General features: G+C 46.3%; 1 protein-coding gene across 2 annotated transcripts in view; it reads right to left on the bottom strand.

The window, feature by feature from the left end:
• The window catches only part of EIF3E (eukaryotic translation initiation factor 3 subunit E), a 259,621-nt gene that overhangs the window by 12,146 nt on the left and 220,409 nt on the right, over window positions 1-27,066 (bottom strand). For both annotated transcript variants that reach the window (XM_029591900.1, XM_029591899.1), the window contains one exon: window positions 3,833-3,967. In XM_029591900.1, the coding sequence (XP_029447760.1) occupies window positions 3,833-3,967 (135 nt within the window). The remainder of the gene's footprint in view (window positions 1-3,832; window positions 3,968-27,066) is intronic.

Here is a 27,066-nt window from a genome sequence, read left to right on the forward strand (position 1 = left end):
TATATAAGGCTAATAAAATAATTCAAGCAAATAATAAAAGTTATATAACACAAACAACATCTGCTATATAAATTAGTTAAACTGCATTGACACTTCCAGAATGATCTTCGATCCATGGTAGGTGCCAATTACTCCTCTTGCCACAACCCAACATCAGCAACTTAGACTAGGAATTCAGTGCAGATGACATGGAGGGTGCCTTAGCTAGCACCGGATCCAAGTAAAACAAATGACTCAGCATCGTGGGAATCTTCCGTGCCATAAAGAACGATGGGACTTGTGCCATCAAGGCTATTTCCTGCCTGAAAATTGAATCGATGCCAGGTCCAGTGGACCCCTGTACCAAGAGCACTTATATTTTCTTTAACCTCAAGAGGGATGGCATCAAATGCTTGCTTCTTTTGGGCGTTCTTTTTGGCACTACGTTTTCCATGCTACACTCAATCCCTGATCTGAGGTAGATCTGGGATTGATTATGGTGAGAGATGGGATAGCTTTCCTATGCTTGCAGGATTAAGATGGGGAAGAATCCCATCTCACCTTCCCATGCTGAGAGTCTGATGATGCCTCGCTCCTAGACAAGGAGCAGTTCTGTTGCTCAGCCTTACACCAAGTCTTTGGGCTTTTACCTGCAGGCACCTTCCTTAGGCCACAGTGCTGCTGCGCCCTAGGGGGACATTCAACCACAGCTGTAGTAGAGGCATGATCTGAACTCAGGCAGCAATAACAGATGGCATGCAACACCCAAGGATACAAGCTTTGAAGCCACTGATTGTGGACTTCTAGGCCTTGGACTTTTCCATAGTCATCCTGATTTTCATTTTGTTAAAACTTAAAAGTTCTGTTTTAGAGTGGCCCAAAAATAAAAAAATGACATAGAAAAAGCAATGAGGCAATAACACGACATAAGGCCAAAATGCTGAAATATATTTTAAGACGGGGACACACCATATGGTAGCCTGAACCAAAGAAAGACTGAGGGGCTCACAAGGCAGTGTGCATCAATGGGAATTCCCAGGCATGCTCAGTAAAGTCTTTACCAAGTTCCAAGAACTGGGTCCATGTTGGTGTTGTTGGATGACTTCACCCACACATTGTGGCTAATTCATGCTGGCTAGCTGACAGAACCAAAACTATTATGTCCTAAAGGTTAATATTCCTAGTTAATACGAGGAAACAAGTCATTCGTTACTATTACGTTTATTATTTTTGTAATGCCTGTAATCTCTTAGCATCAATATCATGCACTTTTTAAGAACTAAAATGATATCCAAAGAGATTCTTTGGTATTTGTTTGCTAGCATGTGTCTTGACATTATATTCTGTTACTCCTTCTACTGAACAATTTATTCTGATTTCTACACAATTTGTATCAACTTATCAGAGTTTCTCATTGGATCATCACAGTTATAAAAAGGGCAATATGACATGCACTGGGTAGAGCCATCTGGGGGTGCAGTCTACACTGGTGTTTCACAAACTTCTTAGGCTATAACCTACTTATTCCTGATAATACTTTTATTTTATTTATAATCATTTGATATTTTGTCTTTTCCTAAAGGTAGGCCCAACGTGGATTGTATTGCACATCTCTACAAAAAAAAATGGTAAAATTAACTTTTAAAAATTGTAGTAGCAGCAACCATATTCCTTCGTCACACTTCAAGATGCAGCCTTTCTAGAGTACCCAAGCCTAGGTGACACCATCAGGCAAATTCAAACCAGAATTTGCTGCATCACAACACTACAATTCTATGCCATGGGCTGGCCAAACTATAACATTGGGGAACAATTTTTAAAATAATTCCTGTTGAGTTCGATTTTTCAGCTGTTTTAGACTTAAATAGGCATGCTGATTTCAAAACTGCAATTAGTTTTCTTCTATCACGTCAAGTTTTTTCTCTACAGCCTATCTTAGGCGTGGATTTATCAAAATGCACTAAATATCGCATGCAATAGGAAAAGGGGCGTGTTTTATGGTAATAGGATGTTTATCGCAAAGTGCGCTCTCTTAGCGCTCCGCATAGGTATTACAGTAAACTGCGATAGGTTTGGGGACAATGTCAGAATTCCAAAAGAATGCTTGGTTATCATTCAAAAACCTTGTCAAGGACATTCTTGGAAATATACAAGCACAGAATTACACCGAAATTGTCCAGAAACTCTTGGAGAGCTTCAAAATGCTTTGTTGCAACATGAGCATCAAGGTGCATTTTCTGCATAGCCATCTTGCTGACTTCCCGAAAAACATTGGTGCAGTCAGTGAGGAGCAAGGTGAACGATTCCACCAAGATTTGAAGGTCATGGAAGCACGGTATCAGGGTAGATGGGATGTACATGTGATGGCTGAATATTGTTGGAGCATCTAGCGAGGTTATCCACAGATTGAACACCTCTGGAAAAGCTATTAGCATAAATTTTTACCTCAATATGTATGTTTGTTAGCAGAACTTTACTACTTGTACACAGTTTGACTTACAGTAACAATATATAGCCTTTGTATGAATAAAATAATAAACAGTATATTCAGGTAATTTTTTCTTTTATTTTTGTATGCACATTATGTATGATTTTTGGGACAAAGGGAGGGTATCCTGTACCTTAAAAAGTTGACGTGATAGAGAAAAACTGGGGTCATTTTTTGATTCAGATGTCAAAAGTTAGTCAAAAACAATTGTCAGATCTAACTCAACGAAAATTGTGTTCCCCAGTGTAATCAAGCAATTTATATGGGATTATATTAATGCTAGTTAATGTATTAATAAATGATTACTTAACATTTCTATAGCACTACACGACATACATTATGATGTACAAATATACAAAAAGACAGTCCCTGCTCAACAGAGTTTACATCTAATAAGACCAACAGACAGGACAAGAGACTTGGTTAAAAGAAAAAAAAGTTAGTTAAGACTAAAAGCAGACAAGGCAGCATAAAATTTAAAAGTGGTTTAAAAAATGTGAGTTTTAGATGGGATTTAAACATGGCAAGAGAGGGAACATGATGCACCATATATAATTATATAATTAGACAAGAAATTTAAAACTGTACTTGATAATGAAATATAGAATTACTGATAATTAAAATTAATGCATGTCGCTGTCTTACTACATATATGATTACAGCAAAAGTAAGTTGCAGGTCGCGTATATTTAAAATGGAGGGTCAACAAGAAAGTTTTACCCTTTCAATAAAAGCATTTGAAACTGCTTTTTTTTGCTGCACTAATTCCCCCCGGAAATGGGTCCTTGTGTTTCTCTAAATTTTAGCCTTGTGATCACCCTTGATATCTATTTCCATATGATTTGTTATTAACTATGCAACTGTCAGTGCACAGTTACTCAAGCATGTAACTATAAAATTTCCTTTCCTCACGATCTTGCTTTGTAAACCAGGCATCCTGTGTGTCATACTCAAGACTTATACCACACTTTTTATTGCTGGTAGATGTAATATAATTATATTTTGTGACATTAAATCCCACTCACATTAACTCTGTATCAAAAAGTTGTGACGACCTCATTTTTCATTGCCTGTTTAATGTGCCAGATGTTTTCTGGAACCTCTTATTTATGTTATTCTGCTATATTAGTTTAGTTACTAAAGAAACAGATATAATTCAAAAGGAAAGTCCAATTTATTAATATTTTAATTGTACAGAGAACTCAAATACTGAAATTCTCCATTGTCTTGCCAAAATTTTATGAACAGAAAAATGTAGCCTCATCTGGAGTAGAAGTCAATCAGATTCAATTCTGTACAAATAAGTGAGTAGGTAAGGCTTTTAGCCAACGAAAAAGCACAATCAACATATGAACTACTACTTACCTCAGCCCTGGTATTCTGGTTCAATTTCTTCTCTATGTTCATAGCCAACATCTGACTGCGGAAAGACAAGCTTTTGGTCTTTTCAATTACTTGTTGGTAAGGTGAGACTGCATTGTTACCCATAACTACATGACCCTAAAAACATACAAAAGGAAATCCCTTTATGACAACCACATTCAGTGTTTTAACACATCAATACAAATCTAGAATGCTAGTCCATGAGAGGTTAATATACTGTCCTTTAATTTTAATTAGTTATCTACAGAATTTTTTGAAAATGGTGTCTGTGAGAAAAAATGTAATTTCATATTAAGCTTCTTACAAGATGATCTTTTTCATTCAACATCCAATACTGTATATTTAAAAAACATGACAGGATTTTGCAGTTGTAACTAAATATAACGGAGGATACAACCTACTTATTCTTGATAATACTTTTATTTTTCTTAGGACAAGCAGGATGGTAGTCCTCACACATGGGTGACATCATCCGATGGAGCCCGGCACGGAAAACTTCTATCAAAATTTCTATAACTGACTGTCACACTGAGCATGCACTATCCATGCGGGGTCCCTCTTCAGTCTTCTTTTCCACGGAGCTGTCTCGTGGTTGTGGAGCTCATGCTTTTTCTTTCAGAAAACGTATTTTCTGCAATGGGTCCCTCTCCATTCCTCCCGATTTTAGTTAGCTGGTGGCGAGGTAAGTTTTTACCTTCTGGTAGCAGTGTCCTTCAGGGGCAGACGGCCATTGACCGCTCGCTAGCTAGTTTTCTGCATGGTGTTGTCAGGTTTTCATCAGTGCCCCCAGTACCATCGGATTATGTCCCTCACAGATCAGCACGAGGTGTGTACCCTTTGCCGGGGGGGGGGGGGGGGGGGGGGGGGCATCGCAAGACGTTCGGAGGTGTCGTTTTTGCAACCAAATGACCCCACAGGCCGGCACGCCCACCTGGACAAGATGGAGAAGCTGTTTAGGACCAGGAAGTCTGAACCTATGACAATGGCATTGGAAGCATCAACGCTGCAAGGCTGGGAGGAACCAATGGACATCACCCCTCGCTGGGGCCATCAGCGGAGAGGGGTGCCAGGAATCAGCCGTAAGCGGTCTCCTTGCGCTCGAGATCTGGATCATGTCCTTCGCCCTCAGTGTTGGGGGAATACTGGGCCGAGCACTGTGGGAAACCCATAAAACATCGCCACCGGTCTCCATTCTTGGACGGTGCTGTGTTTGGGTTGGCACCAGCTCCTGCTGTGATGCCCCCGAAGCAACCCTGCAGTGAGGAGGTATAGCCTTCCACTGAGGCCGTGGGACCAAGGCAATCCCCAACGATTCCGGTGCCGGACACCGATCTCCCTTGGGGCTCTGAGGGAGATATGCCTACGCCGCTGCCGCCTCCTCAGTTCGTCCTGTCATCAGCGGCCTTCAAAGAGGAGCTGGAATGCCAGGTGCAATTAGCGGTTGTTCGAGCCCTGTAGGGCATCGAGCCGTCTGCTCCACCAGTGTTGGAGCCTGTACCTTTGGTGTTAGTGCCGCTACTGGAGTGCCTTGACGTTCTCATCGGCGCGCTGTACACAGCTGATGCAGGTGCCCAGGCCATCAATGCCCCAATCAGCCACTATCGCTGCCTTCTTCTGATGCCATTCCCATTGTGGATTCCTCGAAGGGCCTGGGCTTGCCCCCCCTCCTATGATTGTCACCAGGTGATCTTAGTGATGCTGCTGCTGCTCCGTATGACCTGTGGTGGGGATGATACCTCAAGTCTTCCTCTGATGACTCTGGTGACCTTTCCTCAGACCCATCTCCTCAGGAGGAGTGGTTCCGGTCCCCACAGGAGGATTTAACTTTAGTTGGGTTTGTGCGGGTCATGGCTCAAGCCATTCTGTTTCAACTTCTTACGAAGGAGGATGCCAGGCACAAAATGCTAGAGGTTCTCTAGTTCATGGATGTTCATAAGGAAGTATTGGCTGTTCCCGTCCATGAGATTTTCAAGGAGTTACTCTGTAGGATCTGGGAACACCCTATTTCTGTGCCTCTGGTGAACAGGAAGGCCAAAGTAGTGTACCTAGTCCAGCATGCTATGGGGTTTGAAAAGCATCAGCTCCCACACCAGTTGGTGGTAGTGGGGTCCACCCTTAAAAAGTCCAAGTGCTCTCGCACCCATGCCTCCACTTCTTCTGTATGGGAAAACAGGGTGCTGGATTGGAAGGCGTTTCAGGGCGCCATGTTGATTGCCCACATCACTTCCTACAAGCTTTATGTGACGCAATATTCTTGGAACCTCTGGAAGCACATACAGGACCTGACCTAGCGCCTGCCCCAGCAGGACACTCTCTCAGTCGTCCAGCAGAGTCTGTAATGCAGCAAGCATGAGGTGCATTCCACCTATTATGTGTGAGACAGCGATGAGTGTGGCGGCCACAGGTATTGGTGCCCGTCAGATGGCCCAGAGGTGCAGGAGAGGCTTGCGGACCTGCCGTGTACTGGAGAAAACCTCTTTGGTGATGAGCCACAGCAACCCTCACCTTAAAGGATAATCAGGAGACCCTGCAGCCTCTCTCTACCAGTACCTCTGACCTGCCGTCCTCAGCCAGCAAGTCCTCGCGTCAGGGCCCAAGGAGGTCCTTTTACCACCAGAGGAAATACTACCCTCCTGCTTCTTGCACCCGGTCCCAGCGGGTGAGCTCTTGGGCCCGCCCTAGACAGCAACAGGCTCCCAAGCCTCAATGGTACCCCAAGTAAGCCCCACTACATGGTTTTGACTGGCTGCGAGGGAGCATAAGTCAATCACCTGCACCCCTGTCACACGACCCCCTGGGTCAGGGGCTAGCTGCGCTTCTTTCGGGACTATTGGTCCAGAGTTACCTAGGGGTCAAGTCCTTGCAGCAGGATATACTGTTGGAGGAGTTCGGCACTCTCGTAACAGCCAGGACCGTCGAAACCATTCCGCTGGAACAGTGGTGGTGGGGGTTTTACTCCTGATATTTACTGATTCCAAAGAGAACAGGGAGACTCCGTCCTATCCAGACTTGAGAGCCTTGAATAGGTTTCTAAAAAGTCTAAAGTTGAAGATGGTCTCGGACACCCTGATTCCTCTCCTACAAAGAGAAGATTGGCTTTGCTTCCTCGATCTGAAAGACACCTACATCCACATCGAGTTATTCCATGGTCACAGGACGTATCTCCGGTTTATGGTTGGCGAGTGACACTTTCAGTACAGGGTGCCTTTTGGTCTGGCGTTGACCCCACGTGTCTTCACCAAGAGTCTGACCGTAGTGAGTGCGCACTTCCGCAAATTGGGGGTGCAGGTGTTGCCCTACCTGGACAATTGGCTCAACAGCCTCACCCAGGAGGGAACCGTAATGTAATGTAATGTAAACTGGTATGATTTGCATTTTAATGTAAGAATGTCGGTATATAAAAATTATAAATAAATAAATAAATAAATAAACAGTGCGGTCCCTGCACGTGACCATTCGTGTGTTGGAGTCTCTGGGGTCTCAACTACCTGAAGTCTCATCTCGACCAGTCACACAGCAGAGCTTCAGTGGCGCCTGGTTGGACATAGTTCAGACCTGAGCGTTTGTTCCCGACGATTAGGCGCTCTTGTTGGTATCCATTCGGGAATGGTCCGCCAGAGCCAGCAAATTTCAGCAAATCACATGTGCCGCTTGGGACACATGGCTGCAACCATCCATGTTACTCCGTTCTCTCACTTACATATGTGCAGAGCTCAATGGACCTTATGGTCCCAGTGGTGGCAGGCCACCCAGGACCTACACATCCGCATTCATATTACACCACCTCTCCAGGTTTCCTTGGCTTGGTGGGAGAGTCTTTCCAACTTGGAGCAGGGGGTGCCTTTTCAGATTACTATATTGATGTGTTCAGCCTGGGGTGCTGTGCCCATGTGGAAGGGCTCTACATCCAGGGCCTGTGGGCCACTCAGGAAGCACAGTGTCAAATCAACTTCCAGGAGGTTCACGTGATCCGGTACATGCTCTGGGCGTTCAGATATCGGCTGGTCCTCAAAGTGTCTTGATCTAGACAGACAATCAGGTTGTGATGTGGTATATCAACAAGCAGGAAGGTACGAGGTTGTTCCTTCTGTGCCAAGAAGCAGCTCAGATTGGGTCTTGGGCTCTGTCCCAGGGCATGGTACTCCGAGTCATATTTAGCAGGGGCAGAGAATGTGGTGGCAGACAGGATGAGTCAAGCCTTCAGATCCCATGAGTGGTCCCTGAAACAAGCAGCGGTGGATCTGATCTTCCACCTCTGGGGAACCCCAAATGTGGATCTGTTAACATCCCCCTGCAACAGGAAGGTGGATCAATTCTGCTCCCTGTACAGGGGGTATGGCAAACCAGTCTCAGATGCCTTTGCCCTCCATTGGGGCAAGGGCCTTCTGTACGTGCATCCTCCACTTCCCCTGGTGATGAAGACTCTCCTGAAGCTCTGACAGGACAGGGAAACTATGATCCTCATAGCCCCTCATTGGCTGAGGCAGATCTGGTTCCCAATCTTGCAGGATCTCTCCCCTCCAGGAACTGATCAGTCTGGGGACCTCCCCAGACCTCATCATGCAGGATTGGGGGAGGCAGCGCCATCCCAACCTCTGGGCCTTGTCTCTGATGGCCTGGGTGTTGAGAGGTTGATTCTGCAGCCCTTCAACCTCTCTATGTGTCTTAAGTCCTGGTGGCTTCAAGGAAGCCTTCTACTTGGAAGTCTTATGGCCTAAAGTGGAAGAGGTTTTCCACCTGGTGTGAGCACCGTGGCCTGGATCAGTTCTCCTGCTCCACACCAAAGCTGCTTGATTACCTCCTGCACCTTCTGAATGCTGGCTTAAAGACCAACTCCATTAGGGTACATGTGAGTGTGATCATGCCTACCACCAGGGTGTGGATGATTTGCCCATCTCTGCAACCCATTGTGGGTCACTTTATATAGGGTCTGCTTCAGCTGAAGCTTTCCCTGCAGCCTCCTGTGGTGTCCTGGGATCTTAATATGGCATTGGCTCAGCTCAAGGAAACTCCTTTCGAGCCGCTGCGTTTTTGTGACCTCAAGTACCTGACCTGGAAGGTCATATTTTTGGTTGCGGTCACATCAGCGAGCAGAGTTCGTGAGCTTCAAGGTGGTGATGTAGTTCCATCTTAACCAGTCAATCATCCTGCCCACGTTTTTTTCCAGGCCTCATTCACACCAGGGTAAACGGACTCTGCACAGTCTGGATTGCAAGAGAGCCTTAGCCTTCTACTTGAAGAGAACAGCAGGCCATAGGTAATCTAGGCAACTCTTCATCTCTTTTGATAGGAATAGATTAGGAGTTGCATCTTCTTCTGCTATACTCAGGCAGGACTGCAGCTTGTGGGTCATGTCAAGGCTCATTTTGTCAGAGCCATGGCAACTTCTATGGCCCACTTGAGAGCAGTCCCCATGGACGAGATCTGCAAGGCTGTGACGTGGAGTTCTCTCTACATTTTCACCTCTCACTACTGTCTGGACAGGGATGGCTGATGCAACAGTAACTTTGGTCAGTTTGTCCTCCGGAATCTCTTTCAGCTGTAAACCCCAACTCTTCCTACCTTCAGCCCTTTTTTGGGTTCAAGCTGTCTCTCTCTGTTACCAACAGCCCTACTGTTGTGCCAGTTGGCAACTGGATAAGTGTCTGTTGGTCGTTTTGTCTTCGTGGACTGCCTATAGCTAGGGATTCACCCATGTATGAGGGCTACCTGCTTGTCCTAGGAAACAGAGTTGCTTACCTGTAACAGGTGTTCTCCTAGGACAGCAGGATGTTAGTCCTCACAAAACCTCCCCATCACCCCACGGAGTTGGGTTTCTCCTATGTTTATTTTATTTTTTCATAATTCTATGTTACGAGACTGAAGAGGGACCCCGCATGGATGCGTGGATAGTGGCATGCTAGGCATGCTCAGTGTGACAGTCAAAGTTCTAGAAATTTTGACATAAGTCTCCCAGGCCGGACTTCATCAGATGATGTCACCCATGTGTGAGGACTAACATCCTGCTGTTCTAAGAGAACATCTGTTACAGGTAAGCAACTCTGATTTATTTTATTTCTAAGCATTTGATATTCCATCTTTCCAAAAAGGTAGGACCAAAGTGGATTACACAGCATCTCTCTACAAAAAAAAATGTTAAAACTTTCTGCTGCTACTGTAATTTTTAGAGATAAATGTCTTGAAAGCCCAGGAAGTACATGTTTGCAATTGTATAACCTGGAGTGCGTAATTCCATGTGTAAAACACTTAAGCATATAAAGAAATTGGGTAGTTATTAAAGAATATTTGCTCTTATATTATTTTTATTGAATTCACAAGAATTTGTATATATATTGAATAAATATAACTTGTAGCATACTACCATAAAGTACATGGTCATTTATCTAATGATACCACAAAAAAGGGTTGCAATTACAATACATGGAATGAACAGTAATCTTCAGGTTTCCCGATTTCCTATCGTTTTTCAGCTTCAGCGCTTCATATCTGTATGTAAAACATACTATATTCCACCAAGCATGCACCTCTATGAAGGAAATGTCTCTTTCAGCTGTTTTGGATTTGTTTTAAGGCCAGGATAGTAAAGTATTTATTAATTTCATATTACTGGCAGAAGTCTTCCATAATTGCAATTAATTTCCAAACAATTTGAAATGAAAGCTCACACTGGATATTCAGTATATCTTTAATATTACTCCATATCACCATCCAAATTTCTTATATAATTAGGATCAGTATACTAAACGGGAAAATCTAGGAACATTTTAGGAACACAAGACTTTTTCAAATTAAAATGATCAAACATTTCAACACTAAAATAAAACTTGCTACCAAACAGAATTCTACTGTCCCTTCTGTCATCCTCTTTCCCCTTCACATTACCATTGTAATGAATTATGAAATAGCTTCTATTTTTAGTCAGTTCTATTTTTTGCTCTGATCTGCTCAATCTGTTTAGAATTTTAGGCACGGACTGCAAGAAATCCTTATGTAGCAGGTATAAAAAATGAGAAACTGTTTTCCTACTGATTGTCTTCTGCTGGAATTTATATTTCTAATTTTGAGTGATCGACTCAGTGATCTGGTACTTGCCAGGTACTTGTAGTCTGGATTGGTCACTGTTAGAAACAGGGTGCTGGGCTTGATGGACCCTTGGTCTTACCTAGTATGGCAATTTCTTATGTTCTTATTGTTTTATGCTAGACCCTTTCCAATGTGTAATCTGCAGAGAAGTTAGGCTGTTTTAGTTGTGTATTAAGTGAGAGAAAGCAAGTGTTGCTTACCTGTAACAGGTGTTCTCACAGGACAGCAGGATGTTAGTCCTCACATATGGGTGATATCATCAGGATGGAGCCCAATCACGGAAAACTTCTATCAAAGTTTCCAGAACTTTGACTGGCCCTACTGGGCATGCCCAGCATGGCACTAACCCTGCAGCCAGTCTTATTTGATAGCTACAGGCAGTGCCGAAAAAATAAAACAAAACGTTGTGAACCCAACACCGCGGGGCGGCGGGCGGGTTTCGTGAGGACTAATATCCTGCTGTCCTGTGAGAACACCTGTTACAGGTAAGCAACACTTGCTTTCTCACAGGACAAGCAGGATGGTAGTCCTCACATATGGGTGAGCACAGAGCTGAGGATGTCCAAACATGCACCAAATGTACCCAAAGGTGTGCAACAGGCACAACAACTGGGGTGGAATTTGGTAGAGGGCATCCTGAACCCACCGGGCAGGCGGAAGGGTGTTGGTACGTCACGTTGGAAACAAGTTACGCAGGACAGACTGGCCGAAGATGGAATCTTGTCTTCCGGCTTTGTCCAAGCAATAGTGGACTGCGAAGGTATGGAGAGAGCTCCAGGTGGCAGCCCTGCAAATGTCAGGAAGCATCACCGATCTTAGGTGTGCTACTGAAGTCGCCATGGCCCTCACAGAGTGTGCTTTAACACGGTCTTGAAAAGGAATACCTGCTTGCTGGTAGCAAAAAGATATGCAGTCCGTCAACCAGGAGGAGAGAGTCTGCTTACCCACAGGTTGCCCTAATTTGTTGGGATGGAAAGAGACGAATAACTGAGTGCTCTTCCTGTGGGCAAGTGTACGGTCTAGATAGAAAGCTGGAGCCCGTTTACAGTCAAGGGTATGCAGAGCCCATTCCCCTGGATTGGAATGGGGCCTGGGAAAAAAGGTAGGTAGTATGACGGATTGATTAATGTGAAACTCCGAAACTACCTTGGGTAAAAACTTAGGGTGAGGGCGGACTACCGCCTGGTCCTGCAGGAGTTTAGTGTAAGGCGGATAGGTAACTAGGGCCTGTAACTCACTAACCCTGCGAGCTGAAGTGATAGCTAAAAGGAAAATCACTTTCCACGTGAAGAGTGAAGAGGCTCGAATGGAGTTTTGGAGTTTTCATGAGCCGACCAAGAACCAGATTAAGGTCCCAAGAAGGGGCCGGAGGACGTAAAGGAGGCTTGATATGGAGCAAGCCCTTTAAAAATCGTGTTATGAGGGGTTATACTGATATAGGGACATCCCCGACACCTTTAAGGAAGGCGGCTACCACACTGACATGCATTCTGATAGAAGAAGTTTTTAGACCTGACTCTGACAAATGCCAGAGATAGTCCAAAAACCTTGGGATTGGACAGGAAAAGGGATCAAGGGACTGCGAAGTGCACCATGATGTGTACCTTTTCCATTTATAGGAATAAGATTTTCTTGTGGAAGGCTTCCGTGAAGCAATCAGGACACAAGAAACTGAATCTGAAAGGTTAAGAGGTTGAAGGATTAACCTTTCAACATCCATGCTGTCAGGGACAAGGCCTGAAGATTGGGATGGCGTAGGCAGCCGTCGTTTTGAGTGATCAGATGCGGGTCCGTTCCCAAGGGAATGTGCCTGCAGATGGAGAGATCCTGGAGTATGGGAAACCACACTTGGCGTGGCCAGTGAGGTGCTATCAGGATCATGGTTCCTTTGTCCTGACGTAGCTTCACGAGAGTCTTCGAAAGAAGAGGAAGGGGAGGGAATGCATAGAGCAGATCGGTTGCCCACGAGAGGAAGAATGCATCTCTGGGCTGAGAGCGCTCACTCCGAATGAGGGAGCAGTAATTGTCCACTTTGTGGTTCTGAGGGGACACAAAGAGGTCTATCTGGGGGTATCCCCATTGGCGAAAGATTGAGGATGCTACCGAGGGGTTGAGAGACCACTCGTGTGGCTGGAAGACGCGACTCAGTTTGTCTGCCAAGACATTGTCCACTCCCGGCAAGTAGGTGGCCCTGAGGTACATCGAGTGGGAGAGCACTTCTGCCCAAATCTGCGCAGCTTCCTGACACAGGAGGAAGGAGCCTGTGCCTCCCTGCTTGTTGATGTACCAGATGGCCACCTGGTTTGTCTGTCTCAATCAGGATGAGGTGATTTGATAGGCGTTCCTGAAAAGCCCTGAGAGCATATCGCATTGCTCGAAGTTCTAGGAAGTTTATTTGATGTTTGGCTTCCTCTGGAGACCAAGATCCTTGTGTCTGAAGATTGTCCATGTGGGTTCCCCACCTGAGGTTGGAAGCGTCTGTGGTGAGAATGAGTTGAGGATCTGGCACTTGAAAAGGCAGTCCCTGGAGGAGATTGGTCTGATCTTTCCACCAGGCGAAAGACAGACAGAGTGAGTTGGTGATGTGGACAATGGTCGACAGAGGCTGAACAGCTTGAATCCATTGTGACCTCAGAGTCCAATGCATGAGTCTCATGGCCAGGCGGGCCATTGGTGTAACATGGACGGAGGACGCCATGGGTCCTAGCAGGACGAGGAATTGGCGAGCTGTTGCTGTATGTTGAGACTGCAACTGGTGAGCGAGGGCCACGAGTGTTAGCGCTTGTTGTCGAGATAGAAATGCTTTTGCCTGTAAAGTGTCCAAGTCTGCCCCAATGAACGACAAGTTTTGAGATGGGATTAAATAGATTTCCCGTAATTGACAAGAAATCCCAGAGAAATTAGAGTGTGTAGGGTGGAATCGAGGGACGACCGAGCGGCTTGCTGGGTTGGAGCCCTGATTAACCAGTCGTCCAGATAGGGGTAGACGTGCACACCTTCTTTCCTGAGGAAAACTGCTACAACTACGAGGCATTTGGTGAAGACTCGTGGTGCAGACGCTAGGCCGAAGGGAAGCACTCTATTGATAGTGCTTTGGGTCTATTAAAAAGCAGAGGTACTTGCGATGAGTTGGAGTGATCGTGATGTGTGTATATGCGTCCTGGAGGTCCAGAGAGCAGAGCCAGTCTCCTCTTTGTAGAAGAGGTAGAAGCGAGCCCAAGGTTACCATCTTGAACTTTTCCCGCTGGAGGTACTTGTTGAGAGCACGTAGGTCCAGAATTGGACGAAGCCCCTCTGGATTTTTTGGGGATCAAAAAGTACCGGGAATAGAACCCTAGGCCTTGCTGTGAGAGTGGGATGGGTTCTATTGCTCTTAACTGGAGAAGGGAAACCTCCTGCTCCAGAAGGACAGAGTGGTCAGATACTCTCCACGCCTGCAGAGGTGGTGAGTCCGGTGGAAGAGCAAGAAAGTTTAGGTGGTAACCCTGAGCAATGATTGCTAGCACCTATTGGTCGGTTGTGATTGATTGCCACATGTTGTGAAAGTGGCACAATCGACCTCCCACTGGTATGCTTGGCAGAGGAATCAGGCTGCTGCTCTCCAAGTGAAAGTAAAAAACCTGAAGCAGGCCCCGGCTGGGGAGCTGCTTGTGGCTTTTGCTTTTGGGCCTGGCGAGGCTGAGGCTTTTGATAAGGCCTCGTAGTTCGGGACCTTGCTGGTGGAGGATAGTACTTCCTTGGATGGAAGAATGACTTCTTAGAGTCCTTCCTGAAGGGCTGTCTTGAGGGGAAGTCGGAAGGTATCGATGAGAGCTGTTTAAGGGTCTCATGATGGTCCTTTAATTCAGCCACCATTTGCTGGATCTGCTCACCAAACAGGTTGTCTCCTACACATGGTAGGTCAGATAGCCTGTCTTGTACTTCTGGGCGAAGGTCAGGCCCATCGTCTTACCGAAATGGCATCTGCAGACACTCTAGTAGAGGTAATGAAGATATCATAAGCTGTTCTTATCTCATGCTTTCCTGCCTCAAACCTCTTGTTGACAAGGATTTGAAGCTGGTCTTGGAATTGTTCAGGCAGGGTTTCAGAGAAGTCCTGTATCTGTTTGAAGATGACCCTATTGTATTGGGTCATATACAGCTGGTAAGCAGCAATTCTGGAGATGAGCATGGCCCCTTGGAACACTCGTCCACCAATATTGTCTAGGAACTTGTGTTCCCTTAACAGGAGGGGTAGACGAGTGAGGCTTCGTCCTTTTTGCTTTCTTTTGAGCCGATTCTACCACAACTGGTTCGGTCAAGCATTCCCTTAACTTACTAAGTCCTCCACAGCTCCCACAGACTGTTCATACTGTTGACACCCAGAACCTATGTTCATGTTTTTTTTACTCATCAATAATAAATTACTCCCCCCCTCCCCCAAACAACCTTCCTCCCCCCTCCCCCTATTAGCAAATCTCCCTCCCCATGGCCTCGTTTCGCTCTAATAGTGCGTACTGTTACTGATCTTAGTTATATTATGTTATGTTATCCAAGTTGTTCACTCCCTTGTTCATTGTAAGACATATGTTGTCATTGTTTACTACCTGTTGTAATGTAAACCGGATTGATAAGTAATTCTGTTACCTGATCTTCGGTATAAAAAAAGGTATAAATAAATAAATAAACTGAGTGGTGGTCGAGCTGAGATTTTTGAAAGCCGGGGGCTGACTGCACTAAATAGGTAGTGTCAGCTTTTCTATGGACTGGGGCAATGGATCCAGCATTTTCCCAGTTCTTTTTGAGGAGGTCAAGAAGAACTTGATGAATGGGAATAGAAGTGATCACTTTAGGGGCATCCAGGAACTGGAGCAACTCCATCATCTGGTGCCTATCATCCTGCTCTGTCTGAAGCTGAAAAGGGACCAACTCAGACATTTCCTTCACAAAATTAATGAAAGAAAGGTCCTCTGGAGGAGAACGCTTTCTACTTTCAGTAGGAGAGGGAGGTGAAGGTAAGTCATCAGTGTCTGAAGAAGTATCATCACCCCAGGTGTCATAAGGAACAGCAGACTGACCTGTAGGACGAGAAGGGGGGTTGGATACCCGAAGGCCCCGGCAGAGGCTCCGAGAAAATTGAAGGAATCGCCGGGGGCACCGTGGACGGCCTGGAGGGCATCGGTGCCGGTATCGAAGGCACCAATGTACTTATCGCCCCTGATGAATGAATCGGTAGCGAGGGACGAATTGGCATCGATGGCTGAGGCAAAACTCCCGAAGGAGGAATGCGGAACAGCGTTTCTCCTCCCGATGAAGCTATCAACGGGGAGCGCACCGGAGCCATCGGAGACCCGGGAACCACCGGTGGAAGGGCGGTTATGAGCACCTCCAACAAGGATAGCAGCGGTGCCAGCTCTGCTGGAATTGGGTCGATGACCGGTTCCACAATCAGTGCCGGTGTCGAAGGGACCTGGAGTCGTTGCATCGTCTTGTCGATGGCCTCCTGGACCAGCCGGTCCAGTTCTTCCCGGAGACCTGGAGCAAGTAACCCTGGTTTCGAGACAGAAGAGGGAGGCAGAGGCACAGTCGGAGGGACCACCTTTACAGGCAGAATCGCGACTCCCAAACCCCGATTGGGTGAGGGTGGCCTCGATGCCCCGGTCGCAGGAATGGTCGGTGCCATTCCTGGACGGGGTTTCTTCGATGGTGGCTCGGACGGTGGCGAGGTCGATGATTTCGCTCCCTCGACGGTCTGAGTCTTATGATGCCGATGGCGATGTTTCTCCCTACGATCCCCTCGATCCCGAGGGGGAGTAACAGGCGCCGATGGCCGTGAAGACGTCGATGGCGGACTGTCACTGGATGGTGGCCGATGCTGGTGCGATGTTGATGGTGCCGGTTCCGATGACGTCGATGCGATGGACGGTGTCTGGGTGTGAGCACGGAAGAGGAGTCCCATCTTCTCCATCCTTGCCTTGCGTCGCATGAGGGCACATTTGGTGCAAGTCAGGACATCATGCTCCCGGCCTAAACACATTACACAGATGCCATGAGGGTCTGATAGACATGGTACGAGTACAGTCCAGGCACCGGCGGAACCCTGACGCCATGGCCATAGAAAAAAATCGAGCCGCAGGACAGATGACGGCCAGTAGGCGCAAGGGCCAAACGCGAAGGTAATCGACGGAAAACTGTCAAAAAACTTACCGGAGTACCGCGGCTAGAGAGAAGTTAGAGGAGGGACCCCTGTGGGGCAATTTAACGTTAGTTAATTCTGTGAGGAAAATTCCTGTCAGGAATCTCCAGAGCTCCTAAACCGCGAGGCTATTGCAGCGCGGAAAAAATAAGACTGAAGGGGGACCCCTGCTGGCTGCAGGGTTAGTGCCATGCTGGGCATGCCCAGTAGGGGCCAGTCAAAGTTCTGGAAACTTTGATAGAGGTTTTCCGTGATTGGGCTCCATCCTGACGATGTCACCCATATGTGAGGACTACCATCCTGCTTGTCCTGTGAGAAAGAACATGTGTATAAGTGTGTGAAAGAGCCTGTGTGTGAGAGAGAGAAAGCATGTAAGTGTGTGAGAGACAGCATGTGTGTACATGTATAATAAAGAGCCTATGTTAGTGAGAGAGAGAGCAATTGTATATGTGCGTGATTGAGAGCCTATGTAAGTGAGAGAGAGCATGTGTGTGAGAGAGAGGAGAAACCTCCCCCTGCTGCTAATTCAAAACAATCTCAGGGCACCTGGATATCAAATATTCCCAGGTATGGAGAGGAAAGCATTTTTTTTATCCTTATTTTTAATTTGGGTCTTCTGTTTTGAAATATTTTATTGGTGTCTGGAAACCAAATCTTTTTATTAGTATGGTTTTACTGCTATTGATTTTATATTTCTTGATTTGTTTTATGAGGACTGGTGATGTTTCTCTTTTTCCTTTGTTACACTGCATACAATCTCTCTGGCTTGTTGCGGTTTCCAGTTCAGTTTTTGTCTGATTGTTTCTAGATATGCTTTATGGTTTCTTTATTCTTTGTTAGGTGGGGGGTCTGGCACATGTGACAGACGTGAGGTATTCTGCTGGCATGTAGTTTCTGATAGGGCTCTATAGCAGCCTGGCTTGTTCCATTTTCCTAATAGGAGGTGTATTGGTGTTTTAAGGCCTTTTCTTAAGTAAGGTGGTTACCGTTTGAGTGCTGGAAGTTGATGCTGTTTTGGTATGGGAGGTTTACTATTTATGTAATTTCTGTTCAGATAGAGTACTTATCTTTCCCTTGGCATTCTTATCAAAATAATACTGGGCCTTTATTTTTATTATTATTATTATTTTTTTTATTTCCGCCGTGGATTGTAACGAGCAGTATATCACACATTTGAATATTGTCCATCAGGTGTGTCAAGATGGGAAAAAGGTTGAGAACCATTGCAGTAAAGAAATACACCTTTAGGGAACACATTCTGGTTCCACTATTAGGGTTAAGATTTAAATTGTTTTGTTGGTTTACTTATCTGTTGGCTCTTTCAGCAGATGAACACCATCCCCCTCCGCAAAAACTACAGCCAGTGTCTCCTGCCCTAGGGAAGGTCAGCAAGGGAAGAGTTTATTCCCAACTCGACCCTGTGCCCCTGTTGAGATATTCTCTTTTTCACTGGTGCTCAGCAGTGCTCCTCTTGGTATAGCACACCTCAGATTTCTTTGCATGGATTCACACAAAAGCCAGCTCCTGTCTCCTTTCACTGCCAGCTCCCTATTGCTTCCGTCCTTTCCTTTCAGCAGAAGCCCTCCTCTATCCCCATTGGTCAGAACCCTCTTTGCTTCCTGGGTAGTTCAGAGGTTCCCATTGGTGCAACATACTTCCTGCTTCATCACAGCTTGCTTGACCTCAAGGAGGGGAGAGGGAGGCTTTGAAGAGCAGTGAACATTTATTCTGCATTCACTGTCAGTTCTCTGCAGGTTTTCTTGCTATAAATCCTTTTTCATCTCAGTAAAGGGCCGTCAGTTGATGGATATTTTCCCTGCATGGAACTTAAAAGCAGTTTGCCAATATTAAGTCACTTAAAGTCCTTGTGCTACTCAAACCAGAAACATATACATGTTCATGGGGATAAGTATGCTTGTTGCATAGAAAACCCAGGATTAGCAGTAGTGCCACTCTGAGGGTGAAAAATCTCTCATCCCGCATCAATCTTTCAACACTCTCCAAACCGTGATATAAGGTAGAAACGTGGAAAGCTTCCTAGCTTGGAGCAACATACCACCACTGCCGGAAAACAACCAAGCCACAGCAGTCGAGTCCTCTACAGGGCCAAATTGTAAAACCGGTACGCCCCTGACTTTCATATAAAACCAGTCTATGATGCAGACGATCCTTCAGGCATGGCCACTCCATAAGACTGTCCAGTAACTGAAAGATCATCTCCATGGCCAATCAATCCATCAGGCTTACAGTCCTGGGATGACTTATGATCCTCCGTATTACCCTGTTGAATACTGATTAGGAAGGGAACCCATAAAATATGTAGCTCCACGGCTCACTGTTGAGCATAAAGATATTTATTTATTTATTTAAAATTTTTATAGACCGACATTCATCAGGGATATCACATCGGTTCACATTATGCATCAGTCATAAAAGACAGAAGGTCCTCTTTCTGCACAGTCGATGACAGAGCACAAGGTTCCATTCTGAAGTGCAATTTGCACAAATGCCGCTTGATCCCTTTCAGATCCAGGAGGTGCCAAAAGGAGCCCTCTGTCATCTTGGGCATGACAAAATAAATGGAACAGCCCAAGTCATTCTTCTGCAGTTTGGGAACTGGAATTACGGCCCTAAAGTCTGTTAGCCTTCTTTACACTGCCCCTCTCCATGCCTCCTTATATAAAAGTGAGATAGTCACCTATCTACCTCCAGTACCTGCAGGCAGACCCCCACACTGTCATTGCGAAGTCCAAGATGTTTCAGCATCGGAGAAAGAGTCCATATTCAGCTCTCCTGTCAAATGAACATCGAACCTTCAATAGTACACGACTTCTGATTCATCGATTCTCTGTAGAGGCGAAAGTGCTGGGAGTCCCTGGAGCGACCCCTTGCTCCCCAAAAGAGCATGCAGCTACTCTCTGCTGCTCTGGCAAAAGTGAAACCTTAGAATCATCCCATTGATTCATTATCTTCTCCACTCAGGATCGAATCAGAGAGAGACCCTTTACAGGGGGTCAAATTCGACTTAGAAATGGCATCCTATCAGTCCTGCATCTTGACACTATAACAGAAACTACTCCTCTAGCAGCCGTGCTCACCAGGTCACATCCCACATCAGTTAGAAATGCAACTCCCGGATTCAATGCAGACCTGAAAGGGACACAAGCCTGGTCAAACCAAACTAGAGCAGCAAGAAGCAATTGGCAAATGTTGCTTGAGGACAGCCACAATCTTTTCATACAGGGCTCCTTCAGAGCAGTCACCACTTGAACCAGGGAGGAACTGTTACTATCCAGTGCATCACCCTCCTGCTCTCTCCTTCACCAATCTGCTTTGGCTGAGGGGATGAATGCCCGGCAGCTAAATCCTTATTGGACCAACGCCCTTGAGCCAACATCTAGCATTGCAGTGGGTGAAGAGACAGCGACGGCTGAATTGCCCTTATTTGGCCAGTTGCAGCATGGAAGACCTCTCATTCTCTCTAGCCTCCAGTGCCATTATCCTTCTCAAAAGGACTTATTCCTGAGCAGCAGCCTCCTGCATGCTATGAAAATACCACCAAAGACACACTAGGGCATGTAACACCAGTCTGTGGTGTTGTACATATATGTGCACACGGATCCAGGCTACAGCTTTACGATGTGCGCTTGAGCACGGGAAACAAACCCCAGTAGCAGCCTTATCACGTCAGTGGGTTATCCTTTCCTCATGTGGCCGACATACATAAATGGCGGCACAGGAGCCCAGAAGTGCGTTTGCTGGTTTGCCACCCCGCTCCAGCACCCTGGAGATCGACTGGAGGTGTGAGGGGAGAATTAGTGGCAATAGAGGGACAGGAAATGGCCCACTAGGGGATAAAGAACCCCCTGCCCTTTTTTTTTTTTTTTTTACCTGATCTCAGATCTCTACTAACTGAAATCACAACTGGGTTGATGGCTACAGGGGGAGAGGGCACAAGCCTTCGTCGACAAACTCCCCCAGTCCTCTTATTTTGAGCCTAGATCTGGCAATAGCACAGAAGCTCAAACGCTCAACTGAGGGACAGCCCCAGATTGGGTTCACAGCAGGAGCTGAAATGTTTAAGAACATATGAACATGCCATACTGGGTCAGACCAAGGGTCCATCAAAGCCCAGCATCCTGTTTCAAACTGTGGCGAATCGAGGCCATAAGAACCTGGCAAGCACCCAAAAACTAAGTCTCTTCCATGTTACTGTTGCTAGTAATAGCAGTAGCTATTTTCTAAGTCAACTTAATTAATAGCAGGTAATGGACTTCTCCAATCCTTTTTTAAACACAGCTACACTAACTGCACTAACCGCATCCTCTGGCAACAAATTCCAGTTTAATTGTGCGTTGAGTGAAAAAGAACTTTCTCTGATTAGTTTTAAATGTGCCACATGCTAGCTTCATGGAGTGCCCCCTAGTCTATTATCTGAAAGAGTAAATAACAGATTCACATCTACTTGTTCTAGACCTCTCATGATTTTAAACACCTCTATCATATCCCCTCTTCAGCCATCTCTTCTCAAAGCTGAAAAGTCCTAACCTCTTTAAGTCTTTCCTCATAGGGGAGCTGTTCAATTCCATTTATCATTTTGGTCACCCTTCTCTTTACCTTCTCCATCACAATTATATCTTTTTTGAGATGCGCGACCAGAATTGTACACAGTATTCAAGGTTCAGTCTCACCATGGAGCAATACAGAGGCATTATGACATTTTACGTTTTACCATTCCCTTTCTAATTCCCAACATTCTGTTTGCTTTTTTGACTGCCACAGCACACTGAACCAACAATTTCAATGTGTTATCCACTATGCCTAGATCTCTTTCTTATGTGGTAGCACTATTATTACTATTTTATTTTTCTTTTTAATAAGCCATCCCCACTAGGGAGATGTATATCCACCATCTGTGGAGATGGAGAATACTGGTAGGCTGATGTTGGAGCAGGGTTGTGTGTCCAATGTCTATGAATCAGTTGTCTCTATTTCCATCTGCTGGTAGGAATGCATAACCCACTGATGTGGACTGGCCTGAGTGCAGAGAAAAACCTGTTACACGTAAGCAACTTTGCTTTCTGCAAGGACCAGCAAGATGGCAGTGCTCACACGCGGGTGGAATCCCTAGCTTCATGCTGCCCCCCAACATAAAAGGGGGCAAACAAAACACACAATAAGTGCCAACAGGCACAACAACTAGTTTTGTTGGAGACAGGGGTGGGGGAGGCGGGGGACAGCCTGAACACACAGGCCATAGGCGAGAACAGAATTGGTGGGTTCTATACCTCAACCAAGTTCCGAAGGACAGATTGGACAAACCTGTTGTCACGGTCACCTCTATCCACATCACTGCTCCGCAGATCTCCTCCATGGGAACTACTCACAAGTGGGCCACCAACGCTGCCATGGCTCAGAGTGAGCCTTGACATGGCCCCCAAGATGCAATTTCGCCTGGGCATAACAGAAGATGCAGTCCACTAGCCAATTAAAAAGCATCTATTTGGCAATGGCAAGACCTAACTTATTCCTATCAAAAGAAACAAAAAGTTGGGTGGACTGTCTATAGCTTCTGTCTGCTCCAGATAGAAGGCTAAGGCTCTTTTGCAGTCTAAACTGTGCAGGGGTTATTCGCCTTGATGCAAATGTGGCCTGGGAAAGAACGTTGGCAGGACGATGGACTGGTTAGGGTTAGGGACTGGGCTTGATTGACCCTTAGTCTGACCTAGTATGGCATGTTTTTATGTTCTTATGAAGTGACACCACCTTAGGCAGGAATCACCTTATCATGAAAAAACACTGTAAGGTGGATAAGTTACTAAGGCCTGAAGCTTGCTGACCCTGCGTGAAGTGACCACCACCAAAAATATGATCTTCTAGGTCAGGTACTTCATGTCACAAGAGCACAGTGGCTGATGAAACCTTCTCAAAAGGAGCTTTCATCAGTTGAGCTAACACCACACTGAGGTCCCAAGACACAGCAGGAAACCTTAGAGGAGACTTCGACTGAAGCAGATCCCGCATAAAACATACGACTATAGGCTGTACAGAGATGGGCATACCATCTACACCATGGTGGTATGCGCCAATTGCATTTCGATGAACTCTTCAGGAGTTGATCTTTAAGCCACTTTCCGATAGGTATAGAAGATAGTTAAGCAGCTTTTGTGGGGAACAGGAAAACAGATTTAGGTCCTTCTGCGCACACTACATGGAAAACCTCCTCCACTTAAGTCTTTAGGACTTTCTAGTGGAAGGCTTTCAAGAAGCCACCAGGACCAGACACACATCTGAGTTACTGCAATATTAACCTCTCAACATAAAGGCTGTGAGAGACAAGGCCTGGAGGTCGGAATGTCCTGTGTGATGAGACCAGGGAAGTCTCCAGCCTGATCAGTTTCTGAATGGACATCTCCCTGAGGGATTATGAGGATCATAGTACCTTTGCCCTTGCGAAGCTTCAAGAGTCTTCGCTACCAGTGGAGCAGGAGGATAGGCATTAACACTCTCCTAACAAGCAACTACCTTGCACTCAACACTGCCAAAACAGAGCTACTATACATTGCAACCCAAAACATATCCCCAACCCCCTTCAGGCAAACACCCCCTCCGCCACTGCCCACACACAACATGTGCGCAGCCTCAGCATCACCATCGACAACCACTTCACCTTCAAAAAATTCATAAACAATACAATCAAAGCCTGTTACTTCAAACTTCACTTACTCAAGAAACTGAAACCACTCCTACACATCAGTGATTTTCGTACCATTCTACAGGCCTTTATTCTGTCCAAAATAGACTACTGTAATGCTCTGCTCCTAGGACTCCCCAAAAGCACGCTACAACCCCTTCAATTACTCCAAAATGCTGCTGCCTGGTTCCTATCCAACACTTACAAATGTGACCACATCACCCCAGTACTGCAACACCTTCATTGGCTACCAGTCACTGCAAGAATAACTTACAAAGCTCTCACACTAGTCCACAAAACCCTCCACAACAAAGATATGCACTGGCTCGAAGAACACCTTACATTTCACGACACAAACAGACCCACAAGACAGCAACACAGAGCAACACTGCATATACCGTCACCCAAAGACTCTAAACAACTCCACTAAAGCTCGGGTACTTTCACTAGCCACCCCCGCCCTGGAACAAGCTCCCCCCTTCTCTACGTCAGGAAGCATGCCCAAAAAAATTTAAACAGGATCTGAAAACTTTCCTTTTCATGCAAGCTTACTCTGAACAACACACCTCCTTCCCTTAACGCCCACCCTCTCTCATGATTTCTTTCCCCTCTGGCCTTCGCGACACTTCTGTAAATAGTAATACTCTTGTAAAATGATATTTATAAGCTTTGTATTTTATTCATAAGTTGTGAATCGTTCCAATTTTATCTTATCTGTATAATCTCATGTTCATTGCTGCAATGTAAAGCACTTGTTGCTGATTTCTGTTTGAATGTGAACCGATGAGATGTTCCCAACTTTCATCGGTATATAAAAACTGCTAAATAAATAAATAAAATAGGTCCAGGGAGGTTAGAAACTCTCCTGGTTGTACTGCCATTATAACGGAACAAAGGTTCTCCATGCAGAAGTGTAGTATCTGCATAAGAACATGCCATACTGGGTCAGACCAAGGGTCCATCAAGCCCAGCATACTGTTTCCAACAGTGGCCAATCCAGGCCACAAGAACCTGGCAAGTACTCAAAAGCTAAGTCTATTCCATGTTACTGTTGCTAGTAATAGCAGTGGCTATTTTCTAAGTCAATTTAATTAATAGCAGGTAACTGACTTCTCCAAGAATTTATCCAATCCTTTTTTAAACACAGCTACACTAACTGCACTTAACCGCATCCTCTGGCAACAAATTCCAGAGTTTAATTGTGCGTTGAGTGAAAAAGAACTTTTTCCCGATTAGTTTTAAAGGTGCCACATGACGGTTGACGTTCTTGAGATCCAAGATGGGTCGGAAAGATCCTTCCTTCTTGGGAACGATAAAAAAGATGGAATAGCGCCCCGTATTTTGTTGGGGCGTGGGAACTGGAGTTATTGCCTTCAGACTGAGTAGTCTTGTCAAGGTGGCTTCCACTACCAGTCTCTTGGTGTGGGAGTGGCAGGGTGACATTATAAATTTGTCTCGCGGGATGCTGCGGAACTCCAGAGAGTAGTCTTCTCGAATGATGTTTAGTACCCATTTGTCCAACATGATCTCGACCCATCTTTGGTAGAAGAGGGCAAGTCGACCCCCTATTTCCTCTTCCTGTGGATGGGCTGGCCCATTCTCATTGGGGAGCATGGCTGGAGCCTGCCCCCGGGCCTGTTCCTTGCTTGGTCTGTCTGTTCCGAAAGGGCTGGGACCTCCTGGAGGGAAGAGGTGCCTGAAACTGCGAATTCCTGTAGGGTTTAAAGTGTTGCGAGCCTCTGCCCTTTGTTCTTCTGGGTGAGGAACCTGAGATCTTTTATTCTTATCTTCTGGTAGCCGAGGCATTTGCCCCAATTGCTGGCTAAATTCTCCAATTCGCTTCCGAACAAGAGAGATTTTTTAAAGGGCATTCTTGTGAGATTCGCTTTAGATGTCGCGTCAGCAGACCAATTCCGTAGCCATAGTTGTCTTCCGGCTGTCACTACCGAGGCTATGCCTCTGGCTGAGGTACGCACCAGGTCTGAGCTTGCATCCGTCAAAGGCTGCTGCAGGTTCCTTCATCTCACTGGTATAAGTTCCGGAGTTATTTGCCTCTCTCAAGAGGAGCAAGCAGGAACATGCCACCAGTGTGCAGCAGGAACCAATCTGCACTGTCATTGCTGTTGCGTCGAAGGCCTGCTTAATGGAAATTGTTCTTCGCTTTGAGACAGCACAGACCATGGCATCCACTTTTGGGAAACGCAGGCGTTACTTGGTCACTGGTTCTAGAGGGTATAGGGATTTCAAGGCCCGACCCCCTTTGAAGCTGGCCTCTGGGGCATCCCACTCCAGGTCAATCATTTCCTGGATGGCTTCCATCATTGGGAAGTAGCATGAGGCTTTACGAAGGGACACCAGGATGGGGTTCTTCTTTGGTTCCGCCATCTGGTCCGTGCCTGGAATACCCAAAGGCAGAGTCTGGGAAACAAGGGCTGGTAATTCATCCTTGTGGAAGAAGTGAAGTATGGTTTGGTATGGTTCCAGGCCTGGAGGAATTTCTCCTTCTTCCATGGAGTCACCATCATCATCTGAGGTGTCTGGGTAGTAGTTTCAGACCCATCCCCACACAGGAGGGGCCAGGCTTTGGTTCCCCCTGGGCTTCCTCGCAATGCTGGCACAGGCAGGACTCCAGTTCAGGCTGTGTGGCTCTAATGTGGCAGGCTGTGCAAAAAGAGTGCCTTCTGGCCTTCTTGGGTGCTGGTGCCATTGCCTCTAGCTTCAATGCGCGCGTGTAGCTGTAATTGCAGCTGTGCGTGTAGTTGTGTGCGCTCGGTTGTACGCGCGGCCCAGTTCTGTGAGCGGTTATTCACGCCACTGTGCGAGTAGCTGTGCACATGTCTGTATTAGTCGGCTGCCCAGCCTACCCCGTGCGTACCGCTGGTCGAGAAAGGAAGATGGTGCCAACGTCCGCCACGCGTAACATGGCACCAACATCCCCCACGCGTAATATGGCGCCCCCGAGGGTCTCCACGTGGACCCCTGCGCCGGATCGGGGTCTAGCCCAACCAGGGCTGCTCAACCCGATCGGTGCTCCCTTTTACCTTGCTGGGAAGTAAATCAAATCGGTACGGCAATCCGAGCCTCGGAGACCGGATTTAAAGTTTTCTGCTTACCTGGTCTCCAGCTGCGGGGGGAGAGGGCTTTACCTTCACCGCCTCGCTCTGTTTTACACCCGCTGCCTTTCAGCCATTCTGGGGGCTAAAGTCCATGCCGGGAACCAGCTACTGGACCAAGCACACCTCTGAGGAATATCGGAAATCACCT

The sequence above is a fragment of the Rhinatrema bivittatum genome, chromosome 2, assembly GCF_901001135.1.
Source record: "Rhinatrema bivittatum chromosome 2, aRhiBiv1.1, whole genome shotgun sequence".
In the NCBI taxonomy this organism is placed as follows: Eukaryota; Metazoa; Chordata; class Amphibia; order Gymnophiona; family Rhinatrematidae; genus Rhinatrema; species Rhinatrema bivittatum.